Below are 21,760 nucleotides of genomic sequence, written 5' to 3' on the forward strand. Positions count from 1 at the left end.
AGGATGACCTAAATTTCAAGATCTGGGCATCCCCAACCGTATTATCGAAACGAAAGATGGGTGTCCATCTTGTTTCAATAATACGGGCTTCCCAGCCCCTACGTGGGGACGTCCTGCGAGGACGCCCTCAGGAAAACTTGGGCACCCCATTCGATTATGCCCCTCTTTGCCTTCTATTGCCTTAGGTATAAACCTGGATTATATGCCTTCTGGGGTCAAAATAACTCACCATGAGTTATACATGAAAAGGTGTGACCTAAATTCAAATAAATAAACTCAAGCCTGCATGGTTCCCAATCAGAATGGGAATTGTGCAGGATTTTATTGACTGAGTCATTGGAGACACTCCCTTGGAAGACATTATCAGAGGGCCATGCTGCTCTAGCCTGCAAAGGACCCATGTAATCATAACTCCACCTCTGTCTTCTCTAGATACACTATCACGTTACATGTTTATATTAGAAACCCCATTAGTGATTTTTTTTCAAAGCAGATAAATCTATGTAGTCTTTTCTGAATACAAAATAAAAGGTAATGATTGTGCTATGAAATACCTAAGGAGTATGGCAAGAGCCGCGTTTTCTGTGCCTAAGAAAAATACATGTGATTTGTTTATCAAGACATAGCCTTCATGTTGTGAATATGGAATCTAGGTGTCCATGTATCTTTTGTTCACATGGCTTTGTGTCTTCTAGACCAAAAGTGTTATTCTACCATATTATTGAGGAAGAAAAGCCGGGGACTGTCATTGCCAATGTGACAGCTGTGGACCCAGATGCTGATGGTATTATAAGCACCCTGTTCTACAGTTTCAATACGCCAACTAACTACTTCACAATCAATCAGTGTAAGGCGAATATATCACTGATACCTCATTTTGTATTTTTATGAACTTGCCTTAAACATGTCTAAGATTGGGGAGCAGGGGCCTCACCATATAAATCAAGGCAATATCTAACATAACCCCAGTTCCTGTGTCTGAATTAAGTGGAAATGTTCAGCACTGCCATCAGGATAGTGACCAGAACCAAATATCTGGATTCAGCCATAAACAACACCACTATCCAGAGAAGAACTTGAATAAAGCTAGGATGGCCTTCTTGTTATCCTAACTTTATCAGGATAGTTATCTGGTTAGCCACCTGAATATTACATAGTAACATAGTAAATGATGGCTGATAAAGACCTGGACAGTCCATCCAGTCTGCCCAACAGTCACACTCATTATCAATTCATAATTAAACCAACAATGAATGTGATATAAGATACTTGATCATGGTCTTTCTTTGCCATTTCTGGGACATAGACCATAGAAATCTGTCCAGCGATGTCCTTATGTTCCAACTACTGGAGTTGCCATCAAAGCTCACTCCGGCGTATCCAAATCCATCTTCTCATTTGTGGAGCACAGACCATAAAAGTTTGCCTGGCCCTGTCCTCATGTTCCAGCTACCAAAGTTACTGTTGAAACCCTCTCCAACCCAATCCTAAACCAGATTGCCATACACAGGACACAGACTGTACAAGTCTGCCCAGCACTGGCCTTAGTTCTTCACAGCTGGAGTTGCCATCTAAGCACAACTCCCCCTGAGGCGACCCTCAGGGGGAGGAATGCTGGCTTCGGCCTAACCCCAGGTAAGCCTTTCCTCAGCTGAGAGGTGCCCAGCTCTACCACCGGCTGCCTTTCAGGTGCTGTGAAGGACTTGCAGCTCATCTGCATATCCTGCCTTCTCCGGGGTGACTCCCAGGCCCACTCCGATCCACTCAGGGCCTCCGCTCTAGGTGGCCAGCACTCCCACCAGGTGCTGTGGAGGACTTGCAGCCCTTCTGCATTTCCTCACAGCTGTATCCGGGGTGACTTCCAGGTCCACTCCGATCCACTCAGGGCCTCCACTCTAGGTGCCGCATGCCGGGGCATTTTTCTCTTTACATTTACTTTTCTCCCAGTTACTACTTATGGCTCCAGTACACTTTTTCTTCTTGGTACTGTCCCTTCCTAATTTGTTTCTCCATCTTAAACCACTGTACACTGCAGGAACACATTGTCCACCCTCTGTATTCATCATCTCACCATCTCTTTTTTCCTCTTCCTTTTTCTCAGCTCTCAAACTTGAACATCTCCTTCCTTCCATTCATCCATCTCCTTTCTATCTGAGTACATCTCGCCTTCATCGCTGTCGTCGTACCTCTCCTACTCTTCTCCGTCTTCTCTTGCTCCTTCTCCTGCTCTCCGCTGGGGACATTAATCCCAATCTTGGTCCTCCACATCAGCTCTCATCCTATTTGTGCAGGTCACACCGTGATATCACCAATCTAATTTCTGTTCCTCTCCTCCCCCCTCCTTCCCTGACTTTCTCTTGTGCTCTGTGGAATGCCTGCTCTGTCTGTAACAAACTTTCCTACATCCATGACCTCTTTATCTCTCGTACTCTCCATCTGCTTGCCCTAACTGAAACTTGGCTTTACCCTGAAGACTCTGCTTCAGTCGCAGCCCTATGCCATGGAGATTATCTTTTCTCCCATACTCCTCACCCGGTTGGCCGCGGAGATGGTGTCGGGCTACTACTTTCACCCTCTTGTAGTTTTCAACCTCTTCTTCTACCTCAGTCTCACTGTTTTTCTTCCTTCGAAGTCCACTCCATCCGTCTATTTGCTCCTCTGCCTCTCTGAGTAGCAGTCATTTATCGACCCCCTGATAAGTCCCTTTCTTCCTTTCTCACTGACTTTGATGATTGGCTTTCCTTCTTTCTTGAACCTTCATCTCCTTCCCTCATTCTTGGGGATTTTAACATTCATGCTAATGATCCCTCTGACTCTTATGCTTCACAGTTTCTTGCTTTAACATCCTCTTTCAATCTTCAACTGTGCTCCACTGCCCCCACTCACCAGAATGGCCACTGTCTTGATCTTATCCTCTCCTCAAACTGCTCACTTTCCAGTTTCTGTGCCTCAACTCTTCCCCTCTCTGACCATCATCTGATAACTTTCACACTTAAACACCCTCCTCCCCAGTCCCGTCCAATCTTAACCAATACATTTAGGAATCTTCAGGCTATTAACCCTTCTACTCTGTCCTCCAATGTTTCTAATCTCTTCTCTACCACTATGTCAACCAAGTCTGTCAATGAGGCTGTCTCTTCCTATAATACTATTCTCTCCTCTGCTCTGGATACTCTTGCTCCTCCCATTCCCCGTTCTGTAAAACGTACCAAACCCCAGCCTTGGCTGACCTCTAGAATCCGCTACTTATGTTCCTGTGCCCGCTCTGCCGAACGCCTTTGGCTGAAATCCTGTGCCAATGCTGACTTCATACATTTCAAATTCTTGCTCACCTCCTTCCAGTCTGCTCTTTTACTTGCCAAACAGGACTATTACATCCAGTTGACAAATTCTCTTGGTTCAAACCCTCGACATCTCTTTGCCACACTGAACTCTCTCCTCAAAGTGCCTTCACCTCCAACCCCTCCTTCACTTTCCCCCCAGACTCTGGCTGAGTTCTTTCATGATAAGATTCACAAGATTAAACTTGAATTCTCAACCAGGTCACCTCCACCTCTCCTTCCCTTAGTCTATTCTCTCAACCCTCCAACCCCTGCCTCTTTTTCTTCCTTTTCCAAAATCACTGAAGAGGAAACTACACATCTTATTTCCTCCTCGAAACCAACTACCTGTTCCTCTGATCCTACTCCCAGCCATCTACTTAACACTATCTCTCCTACTGTCATCCCTTTTATCTGTCATATCCTCAATCTTTCACTGTACACTGCGACTGTTCCTGATGCCTTCAAACATGCCGTAGTCACATCACTCCTTAAAAAACCTTCACTGGACCCTACCTGTCCTTCCAACTATCGCCCCATCTCCCTCCTCCCTTTCCTATCCAAGATACTTGAACATGCTGATCACCGCCGTTGCCTTGACTTTCTTTCATCTCAAGCTATTCTTGATCCACTTCAATCTGGCTTTCGCCCCCTTCATTCAACTGAAACAGCCCTTGCTAAAGTCTCCAATGATCTGTTCCTGGCCAGATCCAAAGGTCTCTATTCTATCCTCATCCTTCTCAATCTATCTGCTGCTTTTGACACTGTTGATCACAGCCTACTCCTTTATAAGCTGTCCTCACTTGGATTTCAGGGCTCTGTTCTTTCCTGGTTTTCTTCTTATCTCTCCCAGCGTACCTTTAGCGTATACTCTAGTGGATCCTCCTCTACTTCTATCCCACTGTCAGTTGGTGTACCTCAGGGATCTGTCCTGGGACCTCTTCTTTTCTCCATCTATACTTCTTCCCTTGATACTCTGATCTCATCCCATGGTTTTCAGTATCATCTTTACACTGATGACTCCCAGATCTACCTCTCCACACCAGAAACCTCAGCAGGAATCCAGGCCAAAGTATCAGCCTGCCTGTCTGACATTGCTGCCTGGATGTCTCAGCACCATCTGAAACTAAACATGACCAAGACTGAGCTTCTCATCTTTCCCCCTAAGCCAACCTCTCCTCCTCCCCCTTTCTCTATTTCTGCGGATAACACACTCATCCTTCCTGTCTCATCAGCTCGTAACCTTGGGGTCATCTTCGACTCCTCCCTCTCCTTCTCTGCACATATTCAGCAGACTGCAAAAACCTGTCATTTCTTTCTCTATAATATCAGCAAAATTAGCCCTTTCCTTTCTGAGCACATTACCAGAACCCTCATCCACACTCTTATGACCTCTCGCTTAGACTATTGCAACTTGCTTCTCACAGGTCTTCCACTTAGCCATCTCTCTCCTCTTCAATCTGTTCAAAATTCTGCTGCATGACTAATATTCTGCCAGTGTCGTTATGCTCATATTAGCCCTCTCCTCAAGTCACTTCACTGGCTTCCTATCCGTTTCCGCATACAGTTCAAACTCCTCTTATTGACCTATAAGTGCATTCACTCTGCAGCTCCTCAGTACCTCTCTACTCTCATCTCTCCCTACATTCCTCCCTGGGAACTCCGTTCACTGGGTAAATCTCTCTTATCTGCACCTTTCTCCTTCACTGCTAACTCCACACTCCATTCCTTTTATCTTGCTGCACCATATGCCTGGAATAGACTTCCTGAGCCGGTACGTCAAGCTCCATCTCTGGCCATCTTCAAATCTAAGCTAAAAGCCCACCTTTTTGATGCTGCTTTTAACTCCTAACCCTTATTCACTTTGTTCAGAACCCTTATTTTATCATCCTCACTTTAATATTCCCTTATCTCTTGTTTGTTCTCTCTGTCTGTCCTAATTAGATTGTAAGCTCTGTCGAGCAGGGACTGTCACTTCATGTTCAAGTGTACAGCGCTGCGTACGTCTATCAGCACTTTAGAAATGATAAGTAGTAGTAGTAATATTCACACACATGCAGCCATTTAAGTTTGGGAGGGGGTTATACCATCCATTTTCCAATTAGAGATCCTTTGTGTTCATCCCACACCTTTTTGAACTCCGTCACCGTTTTTGTCTCTACCTCCCTTGGGAGAACATTCTAGGCATCAACCACCCTCTACATGAAAAAGAATTTCCTAACATTACTCCTAAATCTACCACCTCTCAACCTCAAGTTATTGAGAACTTTCTATCCCATTCATCAAGTAAATGTCTGAGCAGTGTACAATCTAAAATAGAAGGGGAGAGATGAAGAAAGAAAATGACTTCAGAGGTAGAGATGGAGGAAAATACAATTTGAGTACTAGAGAAGGGGGAGGGAAATACATGAATACCTAAATAAGCGAAGAGAAGCTGGAAAAGCTATCAGGAAAGCGAAGCGGCAAATAGAGGAAAAGATAGCAAATACGTTAAAATTAGGGGACAAGACCTTTTTCAGATATGTAAGTGACAAGAGGAAGTGCCATAATAGCATTGTGAGGCTCAAAGCTGAAGGAGAGAAATATGTGGAAGATGATAAGGGTAAACCTGAACTGCTTAACAATTATTTCAGCTCTGTGTTCACGAATGAAAGACCGGGGGGGTAGGGCTGCAGAAAACAAAGGCTAAAGGGGATAGATGTATGGTAGACCAAGACCCATTTACGGAGGACTGTGTTCATGAGGAGCTCGCCAAACTAAAAGTAGACAGAGTAATGGGGCCTGATGGGATACACCCAAGGGTGCTTAAGGATCTCGGAGAAGTTCTGTCGGCTCCGCTGACGGACCTCTTCAATGCTTCCTTAGAAACTGGAGTGATCCCGGTGGACTGGAGAAGGGCGGATGTGGTTCCTTTGCACAAGAGTGAAAGTAAGGAGGAGGTTGGGAATTACAGACCTGTCAGTCTGACCTCGGTGGTGAGTAAACTAATAGAAACGCTTCTAAAGAGGAGGATTGTGAGTTTTCTTGAACTACATGGAATGTGGGACCTGAGGCAGCATGGCTTCACTAGTGGCAGGTTGTGTTAGATGAATCTGACTGTCTTCTTTGACTGGGTGACCAAACAGTTGGATGTGGAAGGGGTGCTTGATGTGGTATACTTGGATTTCAGCAAAACCTTTGACACGGTTCCGCATAGGTGACTTATAAATAAATTGAGTGCCCTCGGTATGGGACCTAGAGTAACGGATTGGGTTAAAAATTGGTTGAATGGTAGGAGACAGAGGGTAGTGGTAAATGGAGCTTGCTCTGAAGAAAAGGATGTCGTCAGTGGAGTACCGCAGGGATCGGTCCTAGGGCCGGCTCTTTTTAACGTCTTTGTGAGCGATATTGCGGAGGGGCTGTCTGGTAAGGTTTGTCTCTTTGCAGATGATACTAAACTCTGCAACAGAGTGGACACCCTGGAGGGTGTGAATGACATGAGGAAAGACCTAGCGAAGCTAGAGGAATGGACCAATATTTGGCAACTAAGGTTTAATCCCAAAAAATGCAGGGTCATGCACTTGGATCGCAAAAATCCGAGGGAACGTTACAGTATAGGGGGACTTGGGGGTGATTGTGTCTGATGATCTTAAAGCTTTCAAACAGGTAGAAAAAGCGACGGCCAAAGCCAGAAGGATGCTTGGGTACTTAAAAAGAGGCATGACCAGCAGGAAAAAGGAGGTGATAGTGCCATTGTATAAGTCTCTAGTGAGGCCCCATTTGGAGTACTGCATGCAGTTCTGGAGACCACACCTATGGAAAGATATAAACAGGATGGAGTCGGTCCAGAGGGCGGCTACGAAATTAGTAAACGGTCTTGAATGCAAAGATTATAGGGACAGGCTTATGAACCTCAACATGTATACACTGGAAGAGAGGAGGGAGAGAGGAGGAGTGATAGAAATGTTTAAATATCTCAAGGTCATTTATGTACAGGAAGAGAGCCTTTGAATGAGGGGCATATGACAAAGTTAAGAGGGAATAGGCTTAGGAGTAACCTAAGGAAGTATTATTTCACAGAAAGGGTGGTGGAGGCATGGAATGGCCTCCCGATGGAGGTGGTGGAGTCTAGGACTGTTCCAGAATTTAAAAAGGCATGGGATAAGCATGTGGGATTCCTTAGGAGCAGGTAGAATTGGGGGTTACAGAGGATGGGCAGACTGGATGGGTCATATGGCCTTTATCTGCCATCATGTTTCTATGTTTCTATAGGGACAACTGTGTAGTCCAGGTTCACACCAGTCACACCCCACTAGCATTTGTAAGCATCAGTAAAAAAGAAATGTTTTTAATTCATTCTTTAATTTTTGTTGGGTGTTTCAAGTCTGAATTGTTGTGGTAACAGATTCCAGAGCTCCGAACCCAGAACCGAAAAGATGGATCATCTTGTGGTATCATAAATGATTTCTCTGAAAGAGGGAACGATGAGTCGGTTTAGTTGTGATGATCTAAATGTTCTAGATGGGCAGTATGGAGTTAGATATCAGGTGAGAGATAGGGGTTCACCAGAAATCATAATTTTATGTACTAAGAGGAGTATTTTATATGTGATGTGATGTATGATTGGTAACCAGTGGATTTCCTTCAGTAGCGTTGTAACATGGTTGCATTTCCTGTGCCCAGTGATAAGTTTGATAACTGTATTCTGTATTATTTGAAGACGTTTAAGTTTCTTGACCTTGATTCCTTTGTAGAGAGCATTGCAATAGTCGAGTTGGCTGATCACTAAAGAATATTTAATGCTGAAGGTTGTAGTACTGATCTTAAAGAACAAATCAATCTGAGCTTGTGGAATGAACGTTTGATTACTGCTGAGATTTGTGAAGAGAATGTTAGGGAGTTATCAATGATTACTCCTAAAATCTTAGTACTATCAACTAATGGAACTGGGACTGAGCAAAGGAGCATGGGTGTGCAATGGTCTTGTCAGAATAATCAGTAAAAACAATAGCCTAAGACTTATTGGGATTCAGAGCAAGCCTATTATCTGTAAGCCAGGATGTGATGTAAGATAACTTGTGATTTATATCAATGATCTGCAGAGGGTCAGAGGGCTTGATGATATACAGAACCTGAACGTCACTAGACATACACTGTAAAGTCTAGTGATTGAAGCAGTGTTAGGAGGGGTGCCAAGAATATGTTGAATAATGTAGATGCTAAAACGAATCCCTGAATATTTTGTGGATGTCGTGAAAACCCGATGTATCCCAAGGACTAAGTTGGGAATGGCTGCTCTAGCAGAAGCCCAAGGGCTTTACATAAACAATGCCAAGTACTGCAGGTCCTGCAGCCAGCTGATTCCTCATTGTCTAAGAAAAGATTTTCCTTGTTTTTCCATTAGTCACAGGTGTGATTCAGATTCGAAATATAATCGACCGGGACACTAGCCCATTCAGGCAAGATCCTAACATTACGTTGATAATTGTTGTGCAAGACAGTCTCTATGTTGATCCATCTGACAGACTTCTACTAACAATCATGATTCAAGATATCAATGATAACCCACCAGTTTGTACCAAGTATGCCTTCAGGTATGTTTAATTACTTTGACTATATTAAACCACATTGACGTGTTACAAAACAGGAAAACAGATTTAAGGCTTGGGCCCAAGTGCTATATGCCCTTCTTCTTACCTATGTAGTTTTCTATGCTAAAAGATTGACTTAGACCAAACTAGTGCTTTAAGAAACATGACATTGTGTCTACACTGTGAATACAAAATGATTTACAGCATTTTTTTGTGGATTTTTTGAACAAACCTTAAATTTAGTATAAATTAGGGCTGTACTGAATATTCGTATGCAATTTGATTCGGTCGAATAGTGATTTAAATATGAATGCAAATAATCCGGGGCTCTGCTGTGCTAAATCCTACTGAAATAAACTCTTGATCTCTAATTTCATGTTGCTTCTTTTATTATTTGTTGTGTTAAAGCTCAATGTCCATTATTCGTATTCAGTATTTGTATTCAGCCGAATAATATCTTTCATTATTCGTATTCAGCTGAATAGTAAAATATGCTATTCAGTACAGCTCTGGTACAAATCTTAAATTAATTCCACCATGCAGAATATTTACAGTTTTTCAGGGGTTTTGTTTTTTTGTTTTGTTTTGTTTTATTTTTCCAAGCCTCAGTTCTGGCCCTACTCACTTTCTTCTTCAGAACACTAATAGTGACAAAATCTGGGACTGAAGATTACTCATTACCTAAGGGTGTGTATTTTAGAAGTGCTATTTATGTTTTAGGTGTCCATAAACTGGCATTTAGACATCCAAAGTGCTTGAATGTCTAAATCCCAATATTACAGAGCTGATATATAGATGTTTAAAAGTGAAGAACTGAGCATGTTATGACAGGACTCAAGACATAGATGTTTATATCCCATTTCAGAAAGGGAATGAATGTCTACATCTAGAAAGATGGGCATCTAGATGTCCAGAACATCTAGATGTCAGGAAAGTGCTCCTATCGAGCAGTTCCCCACTGTAGGGATTAGGGGAGTTTACCTCTTTAATCCCCAAGTGGTTGATGTACCTCCGATAGTGAGAGGGACACTGGGCTTTGTGACAGTGTCTGGAACATTGACATCTACGTTTCTAAACTGACTGGCATAGAAGTTTATGTTCCCATCACATGAACATTGATGCTGCCCTTTCATAACATAAACGTTCATGTGCTGCCACAGAGACGGTCATGTTCCTATTTTACCTCGTTGATAAATAGACATCCATGTTTCTAAAATAGATGTTCATGATGCATGTAACCAGCACATAGACGTCCATTTTTCTCTATATTTTTGAGCAGGCTCTACACTGGTAGATCCTGTTCTAACATATTAGCAGAACTTAAGATATCCCAACCTGGATATCTGAAGTCCCATTTATATGTCCTTTCTAACATTGGACATTTTTAATTTAAAATGTGTAGAGCAAATTAATATTATTGCTGTATAAAGTTGTGGTAGTGGGGGTATAGCTGCACACTGAGAATATACCCCTCTAATGTCAGGAGGTAACTGTTTCATTGGTTTGAAGCCCTGTATTTGGATGTAAACATCAAGGGTTTTGATACTCAAAAGGTTTCTTCTGATAACTTCAGAAGTTACCAGCACAAATCTTTGACTTCAAAAATCCCACCAAGGAGACTGGTTAAATTTTGTCCAGCCAACTGATCAACCGGATAAAATTCATCCACTTACCTTGAGGCAGCACCCGAGGCTTTCCAGGACTGTGGCTTTAGTCTAGCCAGATAATGCCAAATATCAGTGCAATCTGACTAAATGTAACCAGATAAGTAGTCCACTCAAATAACTGTCCAAAAGTTAACTGAATAAGTTTATCCAGTTAATTTTATCTGGTTACATTCAGTGGTTGGCTGTCTGCTTAAGCCCACTGAACATCTGGCTAAATTTATCTGCATAATCTATCCAGATGACTACTCAGATAGACACCTGCTGAATATTGGCCCACTGGGGTTAAAAATTGTACCTGGAGTGAGAGCGTTTGAGTAATCTAAGGTATTAATGTGTTCTCTATAGCGTTACAGTGCCCGAAAATGAATTGAATGGTAGGCTTCTTCTGGATTTGGCAGGGAACTGCAACGACATTGATGTGGAACACCAGTATAGTCAGTTCAACTTCACTGGGTTGTCTGGTCTTGGAGAAAATCAGCGATTTAAACTGGAATCACCTGGCTCGGGAAGAATAGTGGTTGGTTGGTTCGTTTGCTTGTTCGTTTTTATGTTTTATCTTGAAGCTACAATAATTACAAAAGCAATTCTGTAAAGGGGTGTCTATTTTTAGGCACCTAGAAGGTGCCTATATGGAGCCTGCTCTAGAAAGAAAATTAGGGGCCTATTTTCTTTTATAGAAAACTAACATAACAAGTAACATACACACCTATATTTTAAGCACACTTACACCAGCTGTAGAACAGATGTTAAAACTTGTGCCTAGATGTGCCTCCCCCCCCCCCCACCCAGACTCTGCCCATGTGTATGTCCATCACTTAGGCACCTGTTTATACAATAGCATGTACTCAGAATATTAGCATTTACAGATGAGTGTACACACATACATGCATATATGCCATTATCTGGTCATTTGTGTAGGTTCTTGTCATCAAAATATTGGCACACCCTTTATAGCAAGAGCTGGGGGTGTCACTTTTGTGGTCTGTGTGCAAGGTGATACATCCAAATTCATTGCATATTAGAGCTGGTAGAACATAGACACTCCATGGGAAAAGAAGTGCTAACTTTATTATTGTGCAGGCCTCTAAGACTTGTTGCTATAAGTCTTATATCCCGCCGTATAACCTTGGCACACCAGTTCACATCTGGAGACTCTGAGGCATATTTTCAAAGCACTTTGGGAGGCTAAGTTCCATATGTTTCTATGGAACTTTGGGAGGCTAAGTGCTTTGAAAATAAGCCTCATTATCTCTCTGAAAAGTCCATTATTTGAATAACAATGTTTACTCACAGTTAACTGCAGATCAGAGGTTCTGCCCCACTGGCACAGAGTCTCCGTGGTACTGAGATTAGCAGTAGCTCAGAGCTGGCAGGATGGTGTACAATGCCCTTTTTCAGCAACCTTCAAGGTAAAAACTAAGTGCACTAACCAAGGGTAACACAAGAAAGGGTTCTGAACTGTCTTACAAAATGGCAGCTACCTCATGACTAGAGGGAATAAAACAGGAGACGCTCTGACCCAGTAAGCAGGGGGGAAACCCACCAATGGGAACTGAGCCTACCAACTAGCAACAACATAACCAATCATATGACGGTTCTAAACAGACAAGCTAGTGGAATCACATTGCCCTATAACTACACCCACCATAATGCATTGCTAATGTGACTCTGCAGTGAGCATAACAGGAAAAAAGTGTCACACTCACCCCAGAGCCACATCACAACCAAGGAAAGGCTGTCAGAGGTCAGAACAATTATTGTCTATGAATGTTCCTCTCCGTCTTCCATCACCTCGAGCTCTCTGTAACCCTCCTCCTCTATGGCCCTTTACAGCCCCTACCTCACCCCACACCCATTTTTTAACAATGATTATGAAACAGCTTTCAGATTCCAGATGCAAATCTGTTTTAATTAATGTAATACAAAAATTCAATTTTTAAGTCTTACATATGCATTCTATCCAACGCTTTTTATAGATCAAATCATGATTATTACCCAGTCATATGTGATCTAGCTCAATGGGTGTAAATGGGGGTCATGCTCTGATTTCAATCAGAGGTCTGCAAAAGTATGACTCGCTGATTCCAACTTAGACCAGGCTCCAAAATATGAACCACAAACAGGGCTGGTTTTCAAGATAACCAAATTTGCAATTTAGATAGAATTCTTATATGTTGATGTGTCTCTTGTCAATATTCTGTACTGATATTTTGAAAACCAAACCTGTAGAAAGACCGATGCCTGCATTAAGAGAAGTTCTGTGCATCTGGCTCTTGATCTCGTGATATGGGTAACACGTTCCATTACATGCCCAACTGTGACTCCATTAGTCTAATGACTTGGCTAAAGAGAGCCCTATTAACACATGGAAACATGTTTGATTTTAACCTAGGTAAATGCAGATCTGAATTTTGAGGACCCAGTTAATCTAGCACTTGGAAATCAATACTCATTGACAGTAATGGTCCAAGACATTGCCTATCCATATTATAAAAGTAAGCATTATATTTGTTTCTTCTTATCTACCATTATCTAGGTGATATAAAGAGTTTGTTGTTCAGGTGGTACAGATCCTCCATCCAATTCAGAAGACGAGGGAAGCTACAGGTTACATACATAAAGGCCCTTTTAACTAAGCTGCGTTCAAAAATGGCTGGTGCTATTTGCAGCACATGGGTTTATCACACGCTGTAGCCACTTTTAGCATGGCAGTAAAATGGTTGCATTTGTATTTTTTCCTGTAATGGCTACATGCTAATTTCTCAATTAGCATGTGGCACGAAAAAAGCACAAAAGGGCCTCCAGAACTGGAGCAATGGTACAATCTGGGGTTTTTTGGCGGTTTGTTTCTCAGAAGAACAACAATAGCGATTGGACGTAATCTGGTAGTCGGCTAGAAAATTTGACAAGGCCCATTGCAGTTCGACCCCTGAGACAGGCGCAGTTGGGCGCCGAAACACGGCCCGTGTCGGGTCCTTTCTCATTAAAGATTGTACCTGACTCTGTGTACTTTTGGACCATCTCTTCAATAAGCATGTGGCCATTACTGTGGAAGCCCTTACTGCTACTACTACTACTACCTAACATTTCTAGAGCGCTACTAGGGTTACGCAGCACTGTACAAATTAACATTTATTAGATGGTAAGGACTCCTATGCTAATCGGGATCCAGTTTACAATGAGAATACTAATGGTTCTATGTGGAGAGTTCTCTAAGGCGGTCTTTTACAAAGGTGCACTAGCATTTTTAGCATGCACTAAAAATTAGCACTTGCTAACCATGTAGATGCCCATAATATTCCTATGGGCATCTACATGGTTAGTGCACACTAAAAATGCTAGTGTACCTTTGTAAAAGTGGCCCTAAATTATTTGTTTATAAAATTATAAAGGGAATTGATAAGTTGTATTAACCATAAAACTGGCCTACTTGGTAGAAATTTCAGCTGAACACAGATCCTTATAACAATTTCCCTTAGCAAACCTGGGGCTTCTTTTACAAAGCTATGCTAGCAGTTCCTACATGGCAAATGAGAGGAAGCCTATAGGAATTGAATGGGCTTCCTCTCATTTGCCGCACCGAGAATCGGTAACATGGCTTTGTAAACGAGGCCCTTGGTAATTAACTAAGAGGGGCATAATCGAACGGCGCCGGTGATCTATTTTGGCGGTGACGCAACAGCTGGCCGGAACCGTATTATTGAAAAAGATGGCCGGCCATCTTTTCTTGTGATCAGTGCTTTTTTTGTGCCGGTACGCAACGGTACGGCGTACCGGCACCTTTCCCCCCCCCCCCCCCATCCTCTCCCCTGCCCTCCCCCTCCAGCCATTCCATGATTCCGTTCGCTCCCCTGCCCCCCGTCCAGCCATCCATACCCACCCCGCGATTCCCTTCGCTCCCCTGCCCGGCATCCATACCCATTCCGCGATTCTCCTTGCTCCCCTGCCTCCGTCACAGCTGCCGTAGTGAAAGGCCGTCAGCCTTCCCTTCATTTCCTGTCGTGTCCCGCCCTCGTGCAATGACATCAGAAGAAGGCAGGACACTGACATGAAATGAAGGGAAGGCTGACGGCCTTTCACTATGGCAGCTGCGACGGAGGCAGGGGATCAAGGAGAATCGCAGAGTGGGTATAGATGCCGGGCAGGGGAGCAAAGGGAATCACGGGGTTGGGATGGATGGCTGGGGGGGAAGGGGTGAAGGGAATCACGGGGTGGGGATGGATGGCTGGGGGGCAGGGGAGCGAAGGGAATCGCGGGATGAGTATGGATGGCTGGAGGGGGGGCAGGGGAGCCAAGGGAATCACTGGATGGGTATGGATGGCTGGAGGGGGGGCAGGGGAACGAAGGGAATTGTGGGGTAGGTATGGATGGCTGGAGGGGGGGCAGGGGAGCGAAGGGAATCACGGGATGGGTATGGATGGCTGGAGGGGGGGCAGGGGAGCCAAGGGAATCGCTGGGTGGGTATAGATGGCTGGAGGGGGGCAGGGGAGCAAAGGGAATCACGGGATGGGTATGGAGAGCTGGATGGGGGGCAGGGGAGCAAAGGGAATCACGGGATGGGTATGGATGGCTGGAGGGGGGACAGAGGAGCGAAGGATATCGCTGGGTGGGTATAGATGGCTGGAGGGGGGCAGGGGAGCAAAGGGAATCACGGGATGGGTATGGATGGCTGGAGGGGGGACAGAGGAGCGAAGGATATCGCTGGGTGGGTATAGATGGCTGGAGGGGGGCAGGGGAGCGAAGGGAATCACGGGATGGGTATGGATGGCTGGAGGGGGGACAGAGGAGCGAAGGATATCGCTGGGTGGGTATAGATGGCTGGAGGGGGGCAGGGGAGCAAAGGGAATCATGGGATGGGTATGGATGGCTGGAGGGGGGACAGGGGAGCGAAGGGAATCGCGGGGTGGGTATAGATGGCTGGAGGGGGGACAGGGGAGCGAAGGGAATCACGGGGTGGGTATAGATGGCTGGAGGGGGGGACAGGGGAGCCAAGGGAATCACTGGGTGGGTATGGATGGCTGGAGGGGGGCAGGGGAGCCAAGGGAATTGCAGGGTGGGTATGGATGGCTGGAGAGGAGGGCAGGGGAGCCAAGGGAATCGCGGGGTGGGTATGGATGGCTGGAGGGGGGCAGGGGAGCCAAGGGAATCCCTGGACATGGGTGGATGGAGGGGGGCAGGTGAGAGGAGGATTTCAGGACATGGATGGAGGAGAGGGAAGGGAGAGAGAAGAAATGCTGGACATGGATGAAGGAAAGGGAAGAGTGAGAGATGAGATGAGGAGAAAGGAAGAGAGGAGAAAATCTGCACATAGATGAAGAAAATAGGCAGAAGCTGGATCCACTGGACGGTGTCTGCGGAGGACCCAGCTTTTACTTACGGATGTAGGACAAAAAATAAAGGAGAAAGGCGGAAAGAAATAAATGGAAAGGAAAGAAATAAATGGAAAGAAATAAATGGAAAGGAAGCCCTGGAAACGGAGTTAAGGGAACAGATAGAGAGCAGCAGAATCAGAGACTGGGACCAATATGGAAAGAAAAACAGTCACCAGACAACAAAGGTAGAAAAAATCTTTTTATTTTCATTTTAGTGTTTGAAATATGTCCAATTTGAGAACTTACATCTGCTGTCTTACTTTGCACTGGGTATACTGGAGCTATAACAGCTTACAGAAATTATTTCTAATGAAAAAAAATCACATTATTTTTTCTTCTATACTACTATAATATTTTCATTGATGTATGTTTATATGCGCCATAGCTGGTATAAGGGGTGTGGCTAATGTGGGTGTGGCTATCATAGGGGTGGAGCCATATGTGGTGACCCCACCCATAATGAGTACCGGCACCTTTTTTTCTACAAAAAAAGCACTGCTTTTGATAATACGGTTTGGCCCAGCCAAATGCCAGAGTTCGCCAGGTTTGAGATCGCCGGTTTTGTTTTTCAGCGATAATGGAAAAAAATGCCGGCCATCTCAAACCCGGTGAAATCCAAGGCATTTTGTCATGGGAGGAGCCAGCATTTGTAGTGCACTGATCCCCCTCACATGCCAGGACACCAACCGGGCACCCTAGGGGGCACTTCTAAAAAATTTTTTAAAATACACAAATAGCTCCCAGGCGCTGAGCCCCCCAAATCCCCCCAAACCCACTCCCCACAATTCTACACCATTACCATAAACCTTATGGGTGAAGGGGGGCACCTACATGTGCATACAGTGGGTTTTGGGGGGTTTGGAGGGCTCAACACTTAGCACCACAAGTGTAACAGGTGGACAGGTGGGGGGGGATGGACGTGGGTCTGCCTGCCTGAAGTGCACTGCACCCATTAAAAACTGCTCCAGGGACTTGCATACTGCTGTCAGGGATCTGGGTATGACATTTGAGGCTGGCATACAGGCTGGCAAAAAAAGATTTTTATTTTTTTAGTGTGGGAGGGGGTTGGTGACCACTGGGGAAGTATAGGGAGGTCATCCCCCATTCCCTCCAGTGGTCATCTGGTGAGTTGGGGCACCTTTTTGAGGCTTGGTCGTGAAAATAAAAGGACCAAGTAAAACCAGCGAAATACTGATTAACGCCACTTTTTTTCCATTATCTGCGAAAGCCGGCCATATGGTAGCCACGCCCATGCCCGCCCATGTCCTGCCTTCGCTACGCCGCTGACACGCCCCCGTGGACTTTTGCCAGCTCAGCGACAGGAAAGCAGCAATGGTGTCAAAAAAGCAGCTTTCGATTATACCGATTTCGCCGCTTTTGAGAGATCGCCGGCCATCTCCCGATTTATGTCGGAAGATCGCCGACGATCACTTTCGAAAATAAGCCTGTAACTCACCATCCCCTCATCAACCTATAAAAAAGTGAGCCAAATATGATCCCATGGTATTCCCTTTAATTTCCCATCCAATTATTGAATATTATCATGCAAAACTGAATGCCTAAATTTAGACGACCTATACAGAATGCTCCCCTTCCCCTCATGTATGAATACAGAAGGAGTTTTTGACTCAGTTCTTAGGCTATGAGTGAGTACAACTTGAACTGAATTCTAATCTTGATGGACTTGAGAATAAAAATGATATTCAGACAGTAAATAATTTATACTCCTTTCTTTTTAGTTTTACAAGGTGCTAATTATTTGACCATAAGGACTGCAAATTCACTAACAATACTTTTTGAAGCAAAGCAAATCAGAGCTACTTTATTTTATATTTTTTTATATATTTTATTTTTATATATCTTTATTTTATATTATATTATTTATCTTTATTTTATATTATTCTAGAAATAATCTATGTTTACGTCAAAACTTTACAAGTGGATGAGTATCCACCTGTCTTCAACAGCACATCATATGTGTTTAATGTTTCAGAACTTAATCCAGGTAAGTAATGAGAAAATTATATAAAATGCACTGTAATTATTTTGCTGCTTGACCCACTGTGACACTGAATATCAGAAACTGAAAAGAGAAGAAGGTGATCCCCCAATTAAAAAAAAAAAACACAATAAAAAAAGAAAGAGGTGGGGGAGGACCAATTCAATTCCAACACAAGGGTAAAGGTACAAAAAACGAATTTATTAACAGGAACTTAAAATACAATTTCTTCCAGATAAACTCTCAATCATTTCTTAAGGTACAATTGAATAGACTCAACTCTCACTAATAAGTCCTTAAAATACAATTGAATAGACTCGAAGCAGATCTGCATTTCAGCACAGAATCGCCTGCTCCAGGAGTCAAAACAATCAGTACAGCTCATTATGAATAACAATTTTCACAGTCTCATAGAAGCAATGTGTCAATTGCACAAACCACGATGTCTATAATAACATTAATGCTGACAGGAAAATAAGCTGTGACTTTAATTTTATTTATTTATTTGTAGCATTTGTATCCCACATTTTCCCACCAATGTGGCTTACATTTGCCGTAATGGCGGTTGCCATTTCCGGGTAATAGAATTACAAATGGTGGGGGGTCACGTGATGCCTGCTTCCTAGGAAGACGTGGATCTGAGCAGCTCCCCTGAAACCTGCTAAAAACTGCTAAAAAATACATAGATCCGGTCGGGATAAACGCTGATACCTGCTCACCAAGGTGCAGAAAGTACCCCCAGACGCATTTGAGAACGCCGGGTGACTGAGGTATGCCCACAAAAGGGCAACGAAAAGCAAAGATAACGCGGACCCTGAATCAAGCCAAGATGGCGACGCCGCAAAAGGCCCCGAGCCCAGACCCAGCTTCGCTCCCGCCCCCGACGCTAGTGCAGAGCGCGGAATGGGTGCAGGAAATCACAAGATCAGTATCGGCGGCACTAGCTGACAGACTGAATAAGTTGCAATCAGCAGTGGAGGAAATCCACGAAAAATTTGACGCCCATACTCAACGAATCCAAGAGATGGAGCAGCGCATAACAACAGGCGAGGAGGAAGCGAGGGCCACGGCGAACCTGGTTGCCGCGTTGCAGAAAGAGGCGGGAGAACTCAGAGAGAGGATTGAGGAGCAGGAGAATCGTAGTCGCCGGAATAATATCCGCGTGATCGGCTTGCCTGAGGCGGTAGCGGGCACTGAGCTGTACCAGTTTTTTGACTCCTGGTTACCACGAGCGCTGGGTTTGGAGGAAGCTACAAGCGCCTTCTGTTGCGACAGAGCCCATCGGATGGGGGTCAAGGGAGACACTAACACCAGACCGCGCACTGCTATAGCCCACTATACCAACTGGCTTTCAAAAGAACGGATCATGAAAGCATTTCGAATGAAGGGAAGAGTGGATTATGAGAATCATCGACTGCTGTTGTTTAACGATTACTCTGCACGTGTAGCAGCGCAACGGAGAGCAATGGCGCCCACGTGCTCTGCACTTCATAAGAAGGGAGTGAGATTTGCGCTTATGTACCCTGCTAAACTGCGTATATGGCAAGGCGGACAGACAATCCTTGTGCAGGAGGTGGGGGAAGCTCAAGAGTTTCTGCGCAAGATGACCGCGGCAGCACAAGAGGGGTGAGAAAGCCAGAGCAATGAGAGCTAGAAAGATTTCTGCAAGAAACGATGTGACATATTGAGGATCCTGAGGCACCATAGGGATAAAGAACTTGAACTCTTGCTGTTGATAGGTTTGTTTGCTACTGTTGTTGGGTTGAGTTCCTAATTATAGATTTAAACGGGGAGAAGTTGGGGGATAGAAAGGGTTGTTATTTGACTGGGGGTTCCCTTATGTTACTGGAAGTTCAGAAATGGGAAGGTAACTTTATCACAGGTGGGAGGGGATTTGAGTAATTAAGATCTATGACGGGCGGGGGAAGGGGAGCTGCTGAGAAGATTCTAGGAAGGTGAAGGATGAAGAAGAAGAGGAAGGGGGGGAAGAGGGGGGAGGGGAGGGATGGGAGGGCAGGGGACAGAGGGCGGGAGGGGAAGGGAGGGGGAGTGGGTGAGGGGATGTATGCATGTGGTGGATGTATGGGTATGCACGAGAAGGGCACGGGGGAGGGGGGAGTAAAGATAGCACACATAAAGCGTATCCTACAGATTAGGATACAGGATGAAGAGAATGAAGATGGAGTAATGCAAGAGAATCAGAGAGTGGGAACCTGCCGGTCCAGCTGGGAGACTGGCGGGATTGATGCTAGTATGGCTTTGGAGAGTGCCCTTATGTGTGGTGATGATGGCTAATTTGAAAGTGGTCACGCTTAATGTGGACGGGTTGCATTCCCCGGTTAAGAGAACCAAGGTACTTTCGTGGCTGAAAAAAGAGAGAACAGACATAGCATTTATTCAGGAAACTCATTTAACTGCAAAAGAACACCAAAAACTTAGAAGGGGATGGGTGGGGGAAGTAGAATATGCCTCCTATAATTCCAGGCAGCGAGGGGTGGCTATTTTAATACACAAACAATTGCCTTTCACCACCCACAAAGTGATATCGGACAAGGAAGGGCGATATGTGCTAGTTCTGGGTGACCTATGGGGCCAGAGTTTCTTACTGTGCAATGTTTACGGGCCCAATGTGTATTCCCAAAGATTCTATGCAGACTTAGTGGCCAGGGTGGCGCCTTTCCCAGACTGCCACATAGTGATGGGGGGAGATTTTAATTTCGTGGCTGATCAGACAGTAGACAGTAAGCCCCGGAGGTTGAGAGGTGGGAATTGGGATAGCAAGGGGATCAACTTCTTAACATCTGAATTGGGGCTAGTGGATCTATGGCGGCTCTTGCACCCACATGACAGTGAATTCACCTTTTATTCTCATCCCCATAATACCTATTCCCGGATTGATTACCTCCTTACCACTCCTTCGTTGCTTTCCCGGTCTTCTCATGTCCACATAGTGGACTGCGCACTCAGTGATCACTCGGCGGTCACTATGACGGTATCCTTTACAGAGGGGACGAGGGAGCGAGTGTGGAGGTTTCCTTCCTCACTATATCATGACAGGGAATTTCGGGAATACTTAAGAGACAAATGGTTAGATTATCAAGCGTACAACCAAACAGGGGATGTTGACGCAGGCACATATTGGGAGGCCTCAAAGGCAGTGATGAGGGGTCATATAATAGCATACACGGCAGGGAGGAAAAAGAGGAGAGAGGCAGATCTGTTGCAGCTGTCCAATGAGTTCCACAAATTAAGACGGGCACATACGAGTACTATGAACGCTTCAGACCGGGCTCGAATGGCAGAGGTCAGACGCCAGATAGATAACATCCTGACACAAAGAGCACAGAGGGACATATACTTCCAACGTTTTAAGTTATTCAAGTGGGGAAATAAGGCGGGGAAATTGTTAGCCAACCTGGTACGACCATACCGCAAGCGGCAAATCATTACCACTATCAGAGATGACGCTGGTAGAGAGTACACTAAAGAGCAGCACATCACACAACAATTTGTGAAATATTATAGCTCCTTGTACGGGGCTCGAGACTTCGACCATGAGGCTTGTGAGGGTTTTTTTCGAGATATTCACCTTTCTACGATAACGCCCGAGCAATTGCAGACCTTAAATGGCCCCATTGCAGAGCAGGAGATCCGACAAGCTATCAAATTTTTACAACTGACTAAGGCGCCAGGGCCGGACGGCTATGGCCCAGAGTACTATCGAATGATCGCAGACCTGGTAGCAGGCCCTATGGGAGCATGGTTTAACGGGATAGTGGAAAAGGGGCTACCTATACAATATAATATGGCCCACATAGTATTAATACCAAAG

The 21,760-nt window shown here is 44.7% G+C and overlaps 1 protein-coding gene across 1 annotated transcript in view; it reads left to right on the plus strand.

The window, feature by feature from the left end:
• CDHR3 (cadherin related family member 3) overlaps nucleotides 1-21,760 on the plus strand; it is a 99,105-nt gene that overhangs the window by 21,334 nt on the left and 56,011 nt on the right. Inside the window, exons 6-10 of the mRNA XM_030216752.1 lie at nucleotides 696-847; nucleotides 8,704-8,893; nucleotides 10,903-11,074; nucleotides 12,950-13,052; nucleotides 17,836-17,934. Of these exons, the coding sequence (XP_030072612.1) occupies nucleotides 696-847; nucleotides 8,704-8,893; nucleotides 10,903-11,074; nucleotides 12,950-13,052; nucleotides 17,836-17,934 (716 nt within the window). The remainder of the gene's footprint in view (nucleotides 1-695; nucleotides 848-8,703; nucleotides 8,894-10,902; nucleotides 11,075-12,949; nucleotides 13,053-17,835; nucleotides 17,935-21,760) is intronic.

The sequence above is a fragment of the Microcaecilia unicolor genome, chromosome 10 (genome assembly GCF_901765095.1).
Source record: "Microcaecilia unicolor chromosome 10, aMicUni1.1, whole genome shotgun sequence".
NCBI lineage: Eukaryota > Metazoa > Chordata > Amphibia > Gymnophiona > Siphonopidae > Microcaecilia > Microcaecilia unicolor.